The 17,154-nt window shown below is 39.4% G+C and overlaps 3 protein-coding genes across 3 annotated transcripts in view; 2 read left to right on the top strand and 1 right to left on the bottom strand.

Annotated features, from left to right (window-relative positions):
- The first annotated feature begins 1,852 nt into the window (after positions 1 to 1,852).
- The window catches only part of LOC6738036, a 111,384-nt gene continuing 96,082 nt past the window's right edge, over positions 1,853 to 17,154 (top strand). The window contains exon 1 of the mRNA XM_016169560.3: positions 1,853 to 2,003. The gene's annotated coding sequence lies outside the window, so the exon portion shown is untranslated. The remainder of the gene's footprint in view (positions 2,004 to 17,154) is intronic.
- On the top strand, positions 8,062 to 10,922 carry LOC6738039 (trypsin-1). Its single transcript, XM_002084818.4, has 3 exons — positions 8,062 to 9,430; positions 10,054 to 10,622; positions 10,694 to 10,922. Exons 1-3 carry the CDS (start codon positions 8,989 to 8,991, stop codon positions 10,865 to 10,867), a joined length of 1,185 nt encoding a protein of 394 aa, XP_002084854.1. The 5' UTR covers positions 8,062 to 8,988; the 3' UTR covers positions 10,868 to 10,922.
- On the bottom strand, positions 12,235 to 12,924 carry LOC6738038. The gene has a single exon (XM_002084817.4). The coding sequence runs from the start codon at positions 12,805 to 12,807 to the stop codon at positions 12,265 to 12,267; it is 543 nt and encodes a 180-aa protein (XP_002084853.1). The 5' UTR covers positions 12,808 to 12,924; the 3' UTR covers positions 12,235 to 12,264.

The raw sequence follows: 17,154 nt of genomic DNA, 5'->3' as shown, positions 1-17,154 counted from the left end.
GGTATTAAAAACACCTTCGATCAACGTAAAGAATTGCTTATTGCATATTGCATTTCAAGTGATCTCATAAGATTATCTCATTTCTATAAGCAGTAAATAACATGTAAAATCTGAACTGGTCATCTTAATTGCTATTTTCTTAATAAACCTATGTACATTAGGAAGATTTTATATTTAATTAATTAGGTTCCGAGTCTTCTAATAATTCATAATAAGTCTGACTGTTAGTGGTTCTTTAAACAATTCACGGAATTTTATTACCCATTAAAAACGAAGTGAGTCCTAAAGAAATTCAAAGAAAAACTAATCAACACCAGTTGCGACTAGTTAACCAGCAACAAAAATTGGCAACTTCCTTCAGTTGGGCGCCAAGTCATTAGCTACCCCAATCCTCCCCCTTTTTCCCCCCAGTTTGGGGGCCCACTCAAAGTACCGCTATGACTAGACAGGCCTTGTCCATATATTTCTTTATTTTTTTGCTTACGAATATATATGCAGCCATTAGCCACCGCATCAACAAACGAGACGCCACAAACACACTCTGATCTTTTGAGGCACACACATAGATACTCGAGGAAGGATCGGTCGTAAGGGGAAAGAAGGGTAGGGGAAGGGATTCGGTGACGTTTGCTTTGGGGCCCCTTCACTTTTTGTTGTGGCACTGCAAGAAATTGCTTGCTAGAAAGTCATTCCGAAATGAAAAATTTGAGATATGAAATTTACAATAATATAGAATTTGAGCAACATTTAAAACTTAAACTGTTCTAGAAATTTAAGAATGGTAAACATTTTATTTAGATTGCAATCCAAAAACCCTTTTTTTGTTATTGTACCTTTCTCGCTCTAAAATCCTATCACAACTTTTTCTGCGTGCAGATCGTGGTTTTTTCGTGTTCGGATGAAAAAGTTGCCGCGGCAAGTGCAATTCGCAGTTTGCCGTCCGCGATTCGCATTCCGCTGGCCGAAAGTATCTTTGGAGTTTTGCATCTTGTGGATGTCTGCCGCGCTTAACTGTAAATTGAGGCATGTGCCGCACACTCTACCCATCTTTCTCTTTCTCTATGCCGCTAGATAGGCGCTCTCTTTCGTCTGTCAAGTTCAATGTGCGTTGACAATTTTCCGTTTCCAAATGGGCGATGTTTTCCACGTTGCTTCTTGTACTTTCACACACATTGGTTTTCCATTGTTGCTGCGCAACTGTGCGTGTGCTTTAATTTATTTTAAATCGAACGGCAATTTAAATTTAAGCATCAGTAAAAATAAAAAATGCAAAACCCTAGTCAGTTTTTTTTGCGCATTCAACCCGGAACTTAAGGTATAGGAGTACCCGAAATCAGCCAGTCGCCCTGCCGTTCGAGTCGTGTGTGGATGTTTTCCAAGCAATGTATCTACGTATCTTTTCATCCTCATCGCAAACGCAATGCATAAATCAACTACGGAAAGAAGAAAAAATCTCTGCTTCGCTTTTTTGTTAGTTTTGTGAAAGCGCAAGTCGTAGCGTAATTTTTACACTTTTACCAAAGAGAAAGAAGACGGAAAGATACATAGATACTCTTTACATACGGCTCATAAGCATCTTTTCTCTATTACCCACCGACATACACGATTTTCGTTTGCCGTTGTTTGTCTTTAAGCCGCTTAATTGAAAGTCTTGGCCTGACTTATGACTGGTTGGAAAAGCCAAATGTAAAAAAGAAGACCTCAAGATGGGTAAATGCTTTTCCATCTAGCCCGAAGTGAAACCGCAGGAGCGATGAAAAATATAATTTTATTGATCGCAGTGGGAGTGGGTAAAGGGAAAGCTTTCAAAACTCTAACCAGAAGTTCCACCTGATTTTCAGTGCGATAAACTAATTAAACTAAAGTGAAATATGCCAGCAAATTCAAAATAAATATAAATAAGTGATTTTGCAAAAACCTGCAAATGTTTTTATCTGCCATCAAGTGCAAGTGCCCAAAAATCAAACGAACAAACTGAATCCTCTCATCGTACAACGAAAAAGGTAAGATCAAATTGATTTTAATCTATGCCCGTTTTAGTTTTTATTTATTTTTGCATATCCATTTGCTAACTCGTTTGCGATGTCTATTAACGGCATTCATCGCCCTGGGCAGTGAGCTCATCTCGGATCTAAAAGATATTCTCAACCTGAAACTTGTTCGATGATTCACTTTTCACAGCTCGGCTTTTCGATTTGTTTATTTACAGTTGTGATATCTTTTTGCTTTGCATATTTTGGCATGCAATACGGGCACGTTCAAATATTTAATCTGTTTAACCGTTTCGGTTTAGTTCATTCAACATTCCGCGAGCCTTTGCCATTGTTGTTAACTTTCCAAGTCGCTGCGCATCTTTTCCCCCCACCAGTTGGTTCCCAATGTCAAGGTTGCCATTGTTGATGTTTTGGCAAAAATAAAATATATAAAATCTGCGAGTAGCCGGCTTATTGCCAATTGTCTGCCGCTAATTGGAGCTCAACACTTCTCAAGTGGAACGAACGCCCCGTCGTACCGCTCTTGATCGTATAATTTGTAATTGCTTCGTTTTTCGGACAAGATATTTTACAACAATAAATGAAGTATGGCAGGCAATTAGTTAAGTCTTAAGCTGGCTATTTGCAAAACGTAGGCAGATTTATTGCTGGCGATGAAGATGGAAAGATGGACGTGAGCTGAGGTTGTTGATAAGGTTTTGCTCAAAGCAGGTAGAAAAACAAAATAAGACGCCTTGCTAAACTTTCTACAAGTATATTGCAATGCAAATTGTTTTCCATTTAGCTATAATTCAAGTTTTATTTAATTAAAATCTATCAAGCTGAATTGGCCTTAGGTTCATCTGAAATCTTAATTACGGCCAAAAATAAAAAATATTGCTAAATGCCATCACCATATTCAAGGTTATTATTAAGTATCGTTAATTGTGTCAACGGCCATCAATAAACACATCTATCAACATCTGATGAAACCGGCAGACTCAGGCACATTATTAGCCATATAAAGTTCACAAAATTGTTGGTCAATTAATATGCCATTAGGGCAGATCTTTAGTTCCAGCCTAGAGCAAAGAATTCTAAAATCTATCAATACCGTTCGATGTTCTTTTGGGTTTCTTTCTCTAAGATTTTTGCCCCAGAGCAAAGATGCGGAACCGTTAAGCATTTCACCTAAACGAAGTCATAGCGAAAAGAACGAATGAAAGGAGATCATAAATTTAAATTTTTAATGTTTATGAAACATTTTTACGAGTCTTTTATGTGTGAAAATTACGCAGAAGGGCATTCAAATAAACGAGACCACGAGCCGCGAAACAGTTAGTCAGCTGGCAGGTGCACAGCCAAGTTAATATAATACGTCATTACGGGATCCTCATCCGTAAAGCACATGCCTACAATTTCTTAACAATTCTGTTTTGGAGTTCTCTTAGCATTACACTGAGAAAAATAAATGATGTTTTTAAACAAAATTTGAAAAAAATAAGGCCTGATATTCATGAGTTAAACAAGTTTCTTAAAAGTAAAATTTGGGTAATCATATCCTTCCTATCACAGTTATTGCAATTACAATTATTAAACATTTTAAAATATATTTAGGTTCTTTGAATGTTTTCCTTATCACATTGCATACCCCTTTTTTGGTACATGTTTATTGAACTAAACTTTAAATGGAACACACATATCTGTTATTTCTCTCAGTGCACTTAGTACCTCCAGATCATGACTTGGTAAAATGTGTGACTTTGGAGTGAGTTGACACCGTGTAAATAGCCGCCGGAGAGGAAAAAACTAAGCCGAAACTACTGAACAACAAGTGTAGAACAATCAGACGCGAGGCGGCAGAAAACTGTCCAAGTAGCCGGAACGAAGGTCACTGAACTTTTGGATGGTCGCTTCAAATATATTTTACACCAAGGCATTAACAAAAGTTAGCCCCCCTTGCGACGCACTTCTTACCAAAGTCAAAGACGTGTGATAGAGCGGTATTTAGTTGACCAGTTTTTTGTGAATGGCTTTTATTTAACGTTGGCCTGAAATGGCCAAAAAGTAATGGTTGGAAAATCATAAAACTCGCTAATATGGGTTATTTTTGGGTTTTATTTCGCCTGCTTTCTGAATTTCTGTATATTATGTCACTTGGTTTTATGGAATGTGGGTGTGGAATTGGAACCAGTTATCATGAGTCAGTTTTGTGTTAAATCGAGTTTGAATGATCTATCATGATATTAATATTAATATAATTATTTGCCGAAAATAATTAAGCATTATAGAGCATTATTAATGCTCTATTATGAGTCTATTCAAATCAAAATATTTTCAATTAATTCAAAGCTGATGGAATAAAATCTGTCTGCTTAAATATAATTTTTTTGCATTAATTTTTATGTTTTGAACTTTATTCTGCATTTTTCACTGCTCATTTTTCTATTCTCTGTTCGACATTCTTGTGCATTCCCGAACAAATTGCAGTATAATTGATAACACTTTGTGAAGCTAGCGGCTTGAATGTCCGGAAAGTGAACCGCTTCCAATAACTGTAACCAACGTGACAAACCTCGTCCCCATTTGCAGCAGGCCCATCCACTTGCTGACCCACTCTTGACCATCGATGGAGCATCATCCACACGAGAATAGAATGCGCCGCGCCATACGATACCGAGTCATCAGAAGACGATGGTTAATCGTCCAGTGGTCTCATTACCAATGGCCGGCAATTTCCGCACCTACTTAGCCGCCTCGCATGTCTAACCGTAAATCCCTATTGACCCCCATTTCCCAACCGTAATGCTTGACCACACACACACATCCTCTTTCGCAGAGGGCCGATTTGTAACTTGATCAATGTGGCAATTGCTTCCTCTTCTTCTTCCACGCCACTTGGCCTTTTCATTAGCTTCAATTTCAATTTGTTGCCTGCTAGTCGCTATTTGCAATTTGCGCACCAAACTCTGTTTCGTTTCTGTTTCTATGTTTCAGCCATTTTTTCATCGGCTCGGGCCAAGAAAAAAACTTGTTTATGGCTCCTACAAGAATGTGGAAAGCAAGAAAACGAAACGAAAAAAAGATATAAACAAAACTGGGTTAAAATTGTTAGACAACCTGAAGTTGCAGTTGCCGTTTCTGAAATATTGCATAGGTATGGGGTCTGCTATCGAGTCTGGTCTCTAAGCTATGGCCTCGCCAATCTGCAAACTCCAAACCCCTTGAAGTGTGTGTTCGGATTGCAAGCACACACCGAGTACTAAGTGGATTGGAATGGAATGTTTTGTGGTTCTGGGATGATCTCAATGGAATTCGAAGAACATTTTTAGAGAATTTTTGGTGTACTTATTAAAGGCCCTTACTAGCACACCAACAAACCCCTTTCATTGCTGAAACACGATTCCTGCAATTTGCACAATTTGGCTTGTTTTTCATTGACTTTTGTGTTTGATTCGGTGGCACTGCACTTGCGCAAAGCTCAGAAACACTGAAGCCCTACGACAGTTAACCGAAACTCATCTTGGGTATGGTCAGTAATGTAATAAAGCCGAACTGAACCAAGCCAAGCCGTGGCAAACCGAGCCAAGTGAGCCAACTATCGGCGGCTACTTAGTATGCCCGGCCCGAGTTCGACACTCGCTATGAGAAGAAGGCTGTAAAGGTGCAACAAGACGCAACGTTCGGTTTCAATTGGCTTGTTGTTGGCTTATTAATTACCTCACCGCACAATTGCGTGGCACATACACAAAACACCCACCAGAAGGATGGGGACTTTTGGGGGCTGGGGGGGTTTTGACCGCTTTTGTAGAACCCACAAAAGGCGTTGGACGGTGGCGGGTAATACGAGTAACGACTTTTTGTGGCCCGTAAATGGAGCCCCCGTCTGATGAAGTCAACAGCCTTAACCAGTTTGAATTTTAATTTTGGATTTCTTGTTCGCTATTTACTTTATATTTGATTTAAATTGAGCACTGAGTGGCTGCGTGGCTTTCCATAAACAAATGAAGAGCTCGTGAAAATTGAGAGTGACTTTGTCGACTTGCGTTCATTTTTGCAAACTCGTTTTTGCATATTTCTATGCCGTTTGCTGTCGGTTACTTTCAAATGTCAAACGAAGTTGAAGGTGGCCCACAATGATATTTGATTTTTTCCTATCCTACTCTTATATTATATGATTTATTTTGAGTCACGTTGAAAACGAACACAGCGCCTTGAGAAAACAAAAGACTTGAGCAAAAAACTTGTTTATGGTATTTTTGGAAAATTACACGTCTTTCGATGAGAAATAAATACGGTGCTTTGGGCATTTGTTAAGTTTTTATAAATACTAGGCTAAATAATTTTAAGTGAATATACAAAAAAAAAGATAATAATAAAAACAAAATACTTATGCAAGAAACTTGATTCAAGGATATACTGAGAAAAGCATTTATTTTTAAACTGTGTGTTTTAAGTAAAATTTAAATATATAGGAAATATCTAGAGAAACTTTACAACTTGTTCCACAATAGCCAGAAAAAATGCATATTAAAAACGCATTAAAATTGTTCGCTATAATCATTTATCATACCTTCACTTACAATTCAATTAAATTCAATGCACGATGCTCAGAAAATCCGCAGATGGCAAACAATTCCAAAAGCGATTCCGAAAAGTCATAAGCAAAATCGTAGAGCTGTCCACGGGTGAAACTTAATAAAGCCTGAGAAAGTTGCTCAAGGCTCAGGTGACAATCATTAAAATAAAGCAACAAATAGCTGGCTAACTAACAAAATACAATAACCACAAACCAACTGAAAAAAATGCGATAATTGCTAACAAATTTGTACGACAGGCACATGCCAAACATGCAACACACAAAAGCCACAACGCATTTAAAGAGCGCCTTTCTGGCTTTGCACTAACTAAATGAGTTTTAATTTATTTTTGGCCAGGTTTAAAGAACGTTTTAAGAAAGCTACACATGAGGTGGTTCTGCCTATATAGACTCTAATTCAACTCTCTTGGCTTGTTGCATTTTCTCGACTGCTGCAAATGACCCAGTTTAATGCAAGTGGAACGTTTGACCAACAACTGCAACGCGGTAAACAGCTCTTGGCCATAAATAGCCAGCCGCAGATCTTTAGTTGGCTCGTACCAGAATAATAAAAGAGAGGATCAGTCAAGTTTTGCAAAAATCCGAAGCTTTAATACCCTTTGATCTAGTAATAATAGATTACACAAGCATTTAAAAGTCATTTAGATTTGCATTTGCAACGTAAAGATGAAAAAAATTTAGTCTGGCCTTAAAATAGTGTTATTTCGCATAAAATAATATGACGTACTTCGCCATGTTGATTGCCTGTCTATTAACTTTAACATTTTAACGGCCAAGTTAACACCATAAATTGCTAAGTTTTATTGGCTAATGTGGTATTAATGTTTACGATCCAATGTACTGCCATTGCTTGAATTTCGGTATGCCTATTGTCTATAACCAGACGGATATTATACTTTTACCAAATAAACTTCACTCAATGAATGAATGAATGCTATAAGATGCGGCTCAAAGTCGGGCTTCGTTCTGAGTGGAAGAGAGTTGGACAGATCCAAAGAGAGAGAAACTCGTTTCTTCTGGGATGCTGGAGTGGCATGGCAGAACTTTCTTCTCATTGATTCTAGCGGCCTGCATATAAATAAATAAATTAAAGAGACTTTCTTTCTGGCGTTGTGTGCGTGAGTCTGTGGCTTTGGCTTTGGTGTCATCATCTATTCAATGCCTCCAAGCTAACGCCTCACTTCTTCGTCTGACCCAAATACTTGGAAGCTCTTTCTCCGGAGGTCAGATCCGAAGTCGATGTCGAAGTCTGTACACCTTGTGTCATTTTTGTTGTTGGCGATCAGAGATCGGGTGTTTGAGTTGGCTGTTGGTTCAACAAGCGGACAGATTATAAACATCAACCCATTTACAAGTATTTCCAGTCCTCCGGCTCAGTTTTCGATTATACGCATCTTTATCGGCATCTTCATTAGTTTGACCCAATTTACTTGAGAGTTCTTTTTACTTTCTATTTTCCCCGCGAACGGATTAAGAATATATCGCGTTGTGGGACGAACGATTTTATGGACCTCTTGTTAGGCTTTTGATTTGGGGAAGTCGATTTACTTTCATTTGAGGAAATCTTTTTCGGGCTTGTCGAACATTTTTTGATTTATGGGCGTTCACGAACACTTCCGTTGTGATGTTGGTTGAAAAGAAAATAGGTTTATTCGTTTCGGATAGGAAATTTCACCTTACAGCACGAGTAAAAGTAGCCAATTAATAGGTTTTACACACAGCTATTAAGTTCTTTTCACATGGTATACACCGTTTCAGCACACAGAATTAACCTTTATTAACCCCACAAGCAAATGTGGTCAGCACTCTTTGATGACTTGTAATTACGAAGCGATCAGAAAAAGATTTTTACACCACACATGCGGTTTAACCTTTAATGTTCTCATCAACCTTTAGTTGGACTCGAATTTAATTGTACTCCTTTCTGGGTCGCGCAAATGTAAAACCCGATTGGCAATTTCTCTAAAACAAAAAATGTTTTATTTGCGAAACTAGAACCAAGGTTATAAATCTCTCAGGCGATATCAATCCAGAAATTAGATTTATAACCCAAAGCTGCGGGATTTTTTTATATTTCGGACAAAAAGAAAGCGGATCTGACTATTAACATAAAATTTTGATAAAGACAAAACACGGAATCGCTTCGAAGACATCAAAGTTCTGCGGTGGTAAAATGCTAAAATTATATTTGCCAGATTTATTGACAAATGGGTTCGGATCTACTTTGTGGAACTAGGTCGAGTGATGATAAAGGGCTTTCGATTGAAGATTTGGAATATGCAAAGAAATTTTGCTGATAAAATAGTTTGATGGACAGCCTAAGAGCTTCATTAAGTTGTTAATGTTTTTCGCATATACTTTTAAGTATTTGAATATTAAGATGGATCTGTTGAGCTGTGCTATAAGAACCGTTAAATGGCTAGGGCAGCCCATCAGTTTGTGTTTGCTAAGCGATTCGGTCGGTTCGCCGGGAATATGAAACTCAATCCGCCAGTTGTTCTACTCCTTCTTGCTCTTATTTCGATCTGCGATCGAAGCTGGGCCGTCTATAATTATATGCCACCTTCCCGCGGTTATTTCTATCCGAAGCCAGCGCGTTTGCCACCTCTGCCAGTCAATGGATCTGCGACTTCCAGTACCGGCCCACCGCCCGGAGTTCAATCGGACTTCATTGATGATCTGATTGAGGGCCATAAGCAGCAAATCTTATCGAATGTCTTGGGCGTGGCCAGTGAAACTCCCTCGGATCCAGCCTCCTCCCTCGGATCGACATCCTCATCCTCGTCAGCCTCCCCAATATTTCCCCTCGAAGGCGGTGGTGCCAAGGCGTTTCGCGTTAATCGCTGTGCCAGCTGCAGTGAGTTGGGGAAATTGTAGTGCCAATCGAAACCAGCCAGGGAATGAAACGATCCCGGCTAATCTCCGGCTAATAATTGGGAATTTGAATCGGTTATTGTACGCCTATCGGGAAACGCAATGCATCCAAACGTGTTTGTGAAACGTGCTGTGAGCATAGTAAAACGACTTTATTTCTTTACGCTTTTGTGTAATCATATAGTCCAAATCAATGAAACAGTTGCCATACGGTTAAGCATTTATAAACAGCCAAAAGTGTCATTAAATTACAGTTAAATAAGTGCCAATACTAAAAAAAAATATTGCAGACAAATTTTAATACAATATCATCACTTTTCTTATAAAATAGAAAATTGCTAATTTAAAAAATAAATAAAATTAATTATAAAAAATTAATTGAAAGTTAATTAAAATTAAATGGCGCACAAAACTTTTGTAATGCTATCTCATATTTTTGTGAATTCGTTACTATCGCTTAACTAACGAATCCAAACATTTTCGATTTCAACTATTATGGTTGCTTAACTTCCGGTCGTCCTATGTTTTCACTCCCTGGCTGAGAGAGTCTGCCACCAAAGACCACCAACACTACCACATCGAATCCAAATTTCAATCCTCTTGCAGCCTGCGGCGTTCCGAATGTGAATCGCATTGTGGGCGGCACCCAAGTGCGGACGAATAAATATCCGTGGATAGCGCAGATCATCCGCGGTACCTTCCTGTTCTGCGGCGGAACTTTGATCAACGATCGCTATGTCCTGACTGCCGCCCACTGTGTCCACGACATGGACATGAGGGGCGTGTCCGTTAGACTATTGCAGCTGGACAGGAGCTCCACCCACCTGGGAGTCACCCGGTCGGTGGCCTTCGCCCATGCCCACGTGGGCTACGATCCGGTGAGCCTGGTCCATGACATAGCCCTTCTGCGATTGGATTATCCCATTCCGCTGGTGGACACCATGCGCCCAGCCTGTTTGCCCAGCAACTGGCTACAGAACTTCGACTTCCAGAAGGCCATCGTGGCGGGATGGGGCTTGAGTCAGGAGGGTGGCTCCACCTCCAGTGTCCTGCAGGAGGTGGTGGTGCCCATCATCACCAATGCCCAGTGCCGTGCCACTTCGTACAGGTCGATGATCGTGGACACCATGATGTGTGCCGGTTATGTGAAAACCGGAGGGCGGGATGCTTGTCAGGTGGGTTTGGAGCTACTTGAAACGTTCTTTAAAGGTTACAAATGACCACTCTATATGAACCACATTTCCAGGGCGATAGCGGTGGTCCCTTGATCGTCAGGGATCGCATTTTCCGATTGGCTGGAGTTGTGTCCTTTGGCTACGGATGTGCCAAGCCAGATGCTCCTGGTGTCTATACTCGAGTGTCTCGTTATTTGGAATGGATAGCAGTTAATACAAGAGACTCTTGCTACTGCATAAACTAGTCCGTTTAAAATAATAATAAATCCTAGAAAGATTATTTATTTGACTAACCCTAAATATGATTTGTAATTGAAGCCTAATTAAAGTTAATATTTAATTTCTTTTTTAAAATGCATATTTTCCTAGAAGTATTTGGGAGGGCTGACTTTGAACTTCAAGATAGTTCTTTATTAATTTGTTATGCAACTACACAATAACTTTCCTTTATAACTTGAATAAAGGAATTAATGATTTCGATTGATTAAATATATATATTTTCCCATCGGAAGTGGAGTAACTTTTTGCGTTTCAGCAGCAACCCACGGTCACATAAAAATCCAGTTCTCTTTCTCGATCGTGGGGTCGGGCTTATTTATTTCGTTTGGGGAATTGGACTGCGTGTGACCCACGCAACTCCCTCAATCGACATCTGGTTTTACTTTCTTAATGCAAAAGAAATAAAAATTGTACAAATATTTTGTGGAAACAGGTTATGGAAACCCTAGCAGTGGCCTTTCACTTTTTGCCCCGCGACTACTTGCAGAAAATCAATAAAACTCGAACTCGGAGTTGAAGTTGAAGTTTGCTGGGCGAAAATCGAATCGAAGCCAAGGACGTTTTCCGTCGACATCGCCTGACACATTGTTATCACTTGTCAAGGCTCCACAACCGTCCTGCGAATCGCGGAGTTGACAAAACCTTTATCTTTATCCCTTTTGGCCGGGCAGGCCGACTTGTGGCCGACAGTTGTTTAATGGATTTTCAAGTTATTTCTGGTATTTTGTTGTAGTTGCCGCTGCATGTCGCAGAAATACGGCAAAACAAAGATATCTCTCCGCGGAAAGAAACTCGTTTGTGGCTAGGGGCCAAAGAAAATGCCGCATAATTGCCGCCGCCACGACTTCGAAACAAAAAGGGGGCGGGGCACCCAGAAGGGGCGGCGGTGGCAGGCTAGCCACCGAATCGACAATCTTGTCAATGCTGGCTGCTCTGGCATTTGATTTTATTTTTAACTAGACTATAATTGATGCCAGGCATTGCAAGGGTTATCGAGAAGAAACTCGACGGGCGAGGCAGGGGGAAATATGTATGTGTGGAGTTCAGGGAACAGCGCAATTTATCTTAATTAAAAACGTGCCATCAGGAAAGAGTTGTGTACTAATATTCATGAAAATGACACTGCTTAGCTAATTTACATAGATCAACCTTTATGTGAGACTTACCATTTCAGGTTTAAATTATTTGTGGTAGGGGAAAGAAGTGGTAAGATATAACTAATTCTTTGGTAGGCAATGCCTGGCATACTACAATTTTATGTTCTTGTATCCAAAGTAAAAGGGGAAAGAAAAAACTGACAATAAGGATATATTTTTATGAAAAGCCAGTTTTGTTGGTTTTTTTAATCATTACTTTTAATTTATCATTTGGCATCTGAGGACATTGCGGTTTGATTAAGAAGGTTTCGCAGATTCTCTATAGATATGATAGTCAATTGAAGTTTTCTTTGGACATTCGCACATTCAACTACAAGATCCAGACAGTTATCACAATGCCGATTCGCGATTCGCAAATTGTCTGACACCAAACAGCCAAATATATTCTTTACGGGTAGTAGATATCCTAGAATCGCGTTAACAGGAAGTCGGATGATCTTGAAAACCTTTCCACAGTAGTTATCTTTCTCTACGACGCGAGTAAGAGCCTTGTAGGGTCGTCCCCTTGGCAATTGGGCCTCTGCTGGGATTCGATGAAAACCCTGGTGCAGTCTAACTCTAGCCAGGACTAACTGAGCTCTACATGACTCCTTGTTGACTTGCGAGTGCAGCAGCTCAAGGTCTTCTATTAAGTGAATCATTTGCAGGAGGAGGCCATCTAAAATACATCTGACGTCTTCGTCCTTTGAGATTGATCTGCATGCTCGCTTCGGATCCGATTCATCGCAGGGCACTACCTTTTGGCTCATCTCTTAATAGTTCTTCTGTATGCAGGATATTTCTCTTTAACAATTTTTGAAAGTTCAAAAAATATCGCTTTGAAATGAGTTTGATTTGAAACGACATTGTGACTAAAATATCAAGCAAACCAAGCAATATTTCTGTTGAGATTGTTATTGTTTGGTTTCCATGATCCTTTATTATATTGTTGCAAATGAGATATGTATGTTTAGTTACATTATATAATCAAAGCGATTACAGTTAACTAATACAAAACGAAAGATCTTAATTGGATTAGGTAATGTCATTGTCTTTAAAACCACCTTTTCAAATAAGTTTCCCAGAAAATGAACTAGTTACTTACTCCACTTGAAGCCAAGTTGTTTGCCTTCAAATTTCTTAGAGTTTTTGTTGGTTTTGATGAATTTATCAGATTTGTTAGTCTGCCTTGGAATGAAGGGGGTTTCGAGACGGGGAATCGTCGCACCGCACGCTTCGCTGGCTAATTTAACATAATTCTCACATAAATCGCCAGCGAGTTGGGTAGAGAAATTTTCACGCCTCGCTTAACGCATTTGGCATAGCAAAAATCCATTTCATGGCTTGTTCTCCTGCCATTTTGTTAGCGCTTCCTTTCCATATTTTTCTTTTTTTTTACAATTTTTTATGGAGTAAAAACAAATGTCCAAAATTGTACAAGACACGAGTTTTCGCTGCATCAACGCGGCACTTTGCTGCTAAACCGCAAAACATTTTAATAAATTGCCAGTTATTAGTTTCTTGCAGAGCGGCAGGAAAAAGTGCAATTAAAATGCATTCGAAATGGGGTGAGGTGGCGGGTAGGAAATCGGGGGACAAAGGAAGTTCCGTAGCAAAAGAAATTAGCATAAGCATTGACTTTTTTCCAAAGAGGAAGGTGGGGCAAAAGAAAAAAACTGTTGCGCTAGTTTCCCATAATTTGCCCCAGCGAAGATAATGAGCAAGAAAGAGTAGCCAGGGGATGGGTAGGAAAAGCGGGGGGAAACCCACGGGGCGGGAAAACTGCGGTCAGTCGCATAGCAAATGGTGTGAAACTCTGCTGAAAAGCGGGAAGGAGGGGATGCCCGCACTGCCGTCATTGTTCAACGTTGCACTCAGTTTTTGTTGCTGTTATAATGGCCACCGCTTGCAATTTGCATAAATGTTTTTAATTAAATGCATTTAAAGCATATTTTTCCAAGCACACCGGGCAAATTTGTTAATGAAATCGAATCATGGGGAAATGGGAAGTGCCTTTAAGTAAAGGTTATTATGCTTAATATGGGAACTTGGCAGGGAAAGTAGCAATATCATAACAATTGGCTTGCGTGGGGTAAGCCGATAAGAAATTTAAAATTAGATTTTTAATGCGATAATTTGCTTTAGAGCCTGATGAGAAAAATTATTTAAATGGAAACATACTTGTGTGAGAAACCTCAATTAAATAAAGTATTAGCTTATTATAAAATAGGGCAGATTAATTAATAATAGGAAAAAAGTAAGCCTTATTCCGTAATAAAAAAGTTTGTGTTTTTTGTTACAAGGGTTCATATAAATGGCATGAACCTTACATTCCTAATAAATTTTATTTAATGTTTACCGTAAGACAATAATATCAAGGCCTAGGCAGTAAATTATCAAATCTATTCACCAAACTATTACTTTAACATTATATAAGTCCGGCAAATACCTTAATCAACTGCCAACCCACTTATCACTCCCTTGCCACTCGAAACTAACCGCATCTGAACTAACCATAAAATCAAGACAAAGACGGAGGCGATTAACTTGTTTCACGAACTTTCAAAATGCAACACCAAAAGAAATGAAAAGAAAACTAAAAACCAAAAGATCCCACAACAAACTTGCCAAAAACTCGATTCAAGCTTGCTTGTTTCCTTCCTGTGCGCCACCAAAAAAAGGCAACCGCAAATCTTTTTTTTCCTACCTCAAATGTGCAAAAAAAAATTTAAAAAACCGTACAAAACAATTTATGTCAACTTTCTTTTTATAAAACAAAAAGAAGGAATCAACGTGTTGCAAAACGGTGGGGGGAAAATTCCAAACAATTTTCAAAGCCACCGCAAAAATCTTGCACCACAGACTCCCACACAAAGTCAGGCAGTCAGGTGGGTTTTGGTTTAGCTTTTTTTTTTGCGGCTCCGAACAGATGATTTAGCGACGGGTTTTTCTCTCCACTAGTTGCAGAGGTTGCAAGAAAGTTGCCGAATCATGAAGCAACCCCTTCGCCCCCCGCCATTCCTGAAAAAAGAAGCCCCTCGTCCGCAAACGGGTACATATTTTGGGGGAGAGTAATCGAAAAGTATTCGATGGAGCTCTTCCCCGGTGGACAGGTGACCAATAACCACGACACACTGGTCGGTCAGTTCTGAAACTTGTTTCAATTTACTGTATTTTTACCGCTACCGTTCTCGTTCATGAACATGAAGTTGTACACCCTTTTTAAGGAGAATAGGTTTCATTCCCCAAATTGGTTTGACTTTAAAATGTTTAAAAAATAATAATAGTCTGTTGTCTGGTATATTATCTTGCTGTTGTACATAGTTTAAATAGAATCGAATCGAAAGTTTGAAATATCCGAAAATAACTCTACAACAAAGATTACTATAGAACAATCAATAAAGGAATTTATAAAATACTTCAAAGGCTTAAGGCAAGTTTGCTAAATGTTCTTAATACCAATTTTGTAGAGTTAAACGAAATCAATTTAATGCATTTTCTTAGTCATTTTCCCTGAGGGCATTCTTTTTTCTACACCCGGAAGCCTAAGGCTTTCCACTTATGTTGGTTTTGTTTATTTCGGGCTTCTGCGCCCATCCTTACTTATCTTTTTTTTTCTTACTTTTTTTTCGTGGCTATAACTGTTGTTTTGGCCGGTGCCCGGTAATTACCAATGTCGGGAGCAGGAACGAGAAATGGACCGGGATGGCAAACGAGTCAAGTCAGTTCCCCGCGTCACCGAACATCACAAATTTGAAATCAGTTTCATTATATAAATTGTTACCTTTAGACGATGTGGCAGACAGTTTGGGCCGGAGGTTTGGAGCCCTCATTGAGCCAGTTTTTGCTTCAAGCTGTGAAATATATTTTTCTTTTCTCTTTTTCTTTCGCATTCCTCTTTCAACTGAAAATTGCACACAATTTGTGCTGCATAATGTCAAAGTTGGTTTGGCTTTTGGTGCGAAACGAATTTGATTGGGCATCCGTTGGATGGAAGTGGCTCAGAGTAACGCACTTGACTTCAATTAGACAGCGAGCACTTACCAATTGCCCGGTTTTTCCCCTCACCCGTCATCCTCGGTCCTTCATGTACTGGTCAAACAGCTTCCTCCTCGAAAATGGCAAACTGTGTCAGTCAGCAGCGACTTTGACTGGCATTCGTCTGGCGTCCCATCGCAGTTCCTCGGTTCCTGATTTTTCCACTCCCATCTCAACTTTCCTCAGCTCAGCCCCATTTGTTCATTTTGTTTGCTCATCCACTAAGGAAAAAGGTATCGTAGAATGTTAGAAGAGCTCCCAGTCTACGTGAATCAACTGCATCTTGCAATATCGTACCAATGTATTTCAAGCAGAATGATATATGCAAAAATAGCAGTTATTGTAAGGACCACAGTAAATATATGTGAATAAAGGTATTAAATGAAAGATTAAGTAATATATCTACCTAAAAATACCTTTCGATCAAAGCGACGTTTAACAAAAATAGTTATATTGCTTGGTTGGCCTAATCCGAAGAAATATTGTTTACTTGAGGGAAACTCTAGAACTCCAGAATTATTCTGCGTGCATGTCTATGGTCAGCGGCTGTCAGTCAGCCGCCAGTGTCCATCCAGCAGGCGAGTCCCCACCCAGATTCCGCTCCTTTGTTTGCTCCCCTCGCCACGGGGCTCCCTAACTGTTTGTGCTATCCCGGGTGTTGACTGACAGGTGCCGCCGGAGAATTTTGGCGCTACAAAGTGCATAAATAAAAATTTTTCCAACTCTGTTGACAGTGGAACATGGCAGAGAAAGAAAAACGCCGAAAGAAATATCATGAAACCGGGGACCAAGACCCATTAGTTAGATGAGTGAGCAAAGGAAGAATAATGGTAGGAGGGCACTTTAAAATGTTGATTAAAGTGTCTTCCCTGGATTTTTAAGGTTTACTTACCTAAAATTTCCGTTAAAATTTGAGTTAAGACCGACAAAGTTAAAAATTCGTATAGAATTTAAGTAATTGAAAGCTTATTATGCGTTATATTATTCTATAAATAAATATTTTAATTTAAGATCGTCTTACTAAACGTTGCAAGAAAATCATTGCCGTAATATACATGCTATGTAATTTTACGTGCTCG

This window comes from Drosophila simulans, chromosome 3L (assembly GCF_016746395.2).
Source record: "Drosophila simulans strain w501 chromosome 3L, Prin_Dsim_3.1, whole genome shotgun sequence".
NCBI classification, from domain to species: domain Eukaryota; kingdom Metazoa; phylum Arthropoda; class Insecta; order Diptera; family Drosophilidae; genus Drosophila; species Drosophila simulans.
The sequence above is the reverse complement of the archived record's forward strand: the minus strand, read 5'-3'. Positions and strand labels throughout refer to the sequence as shown.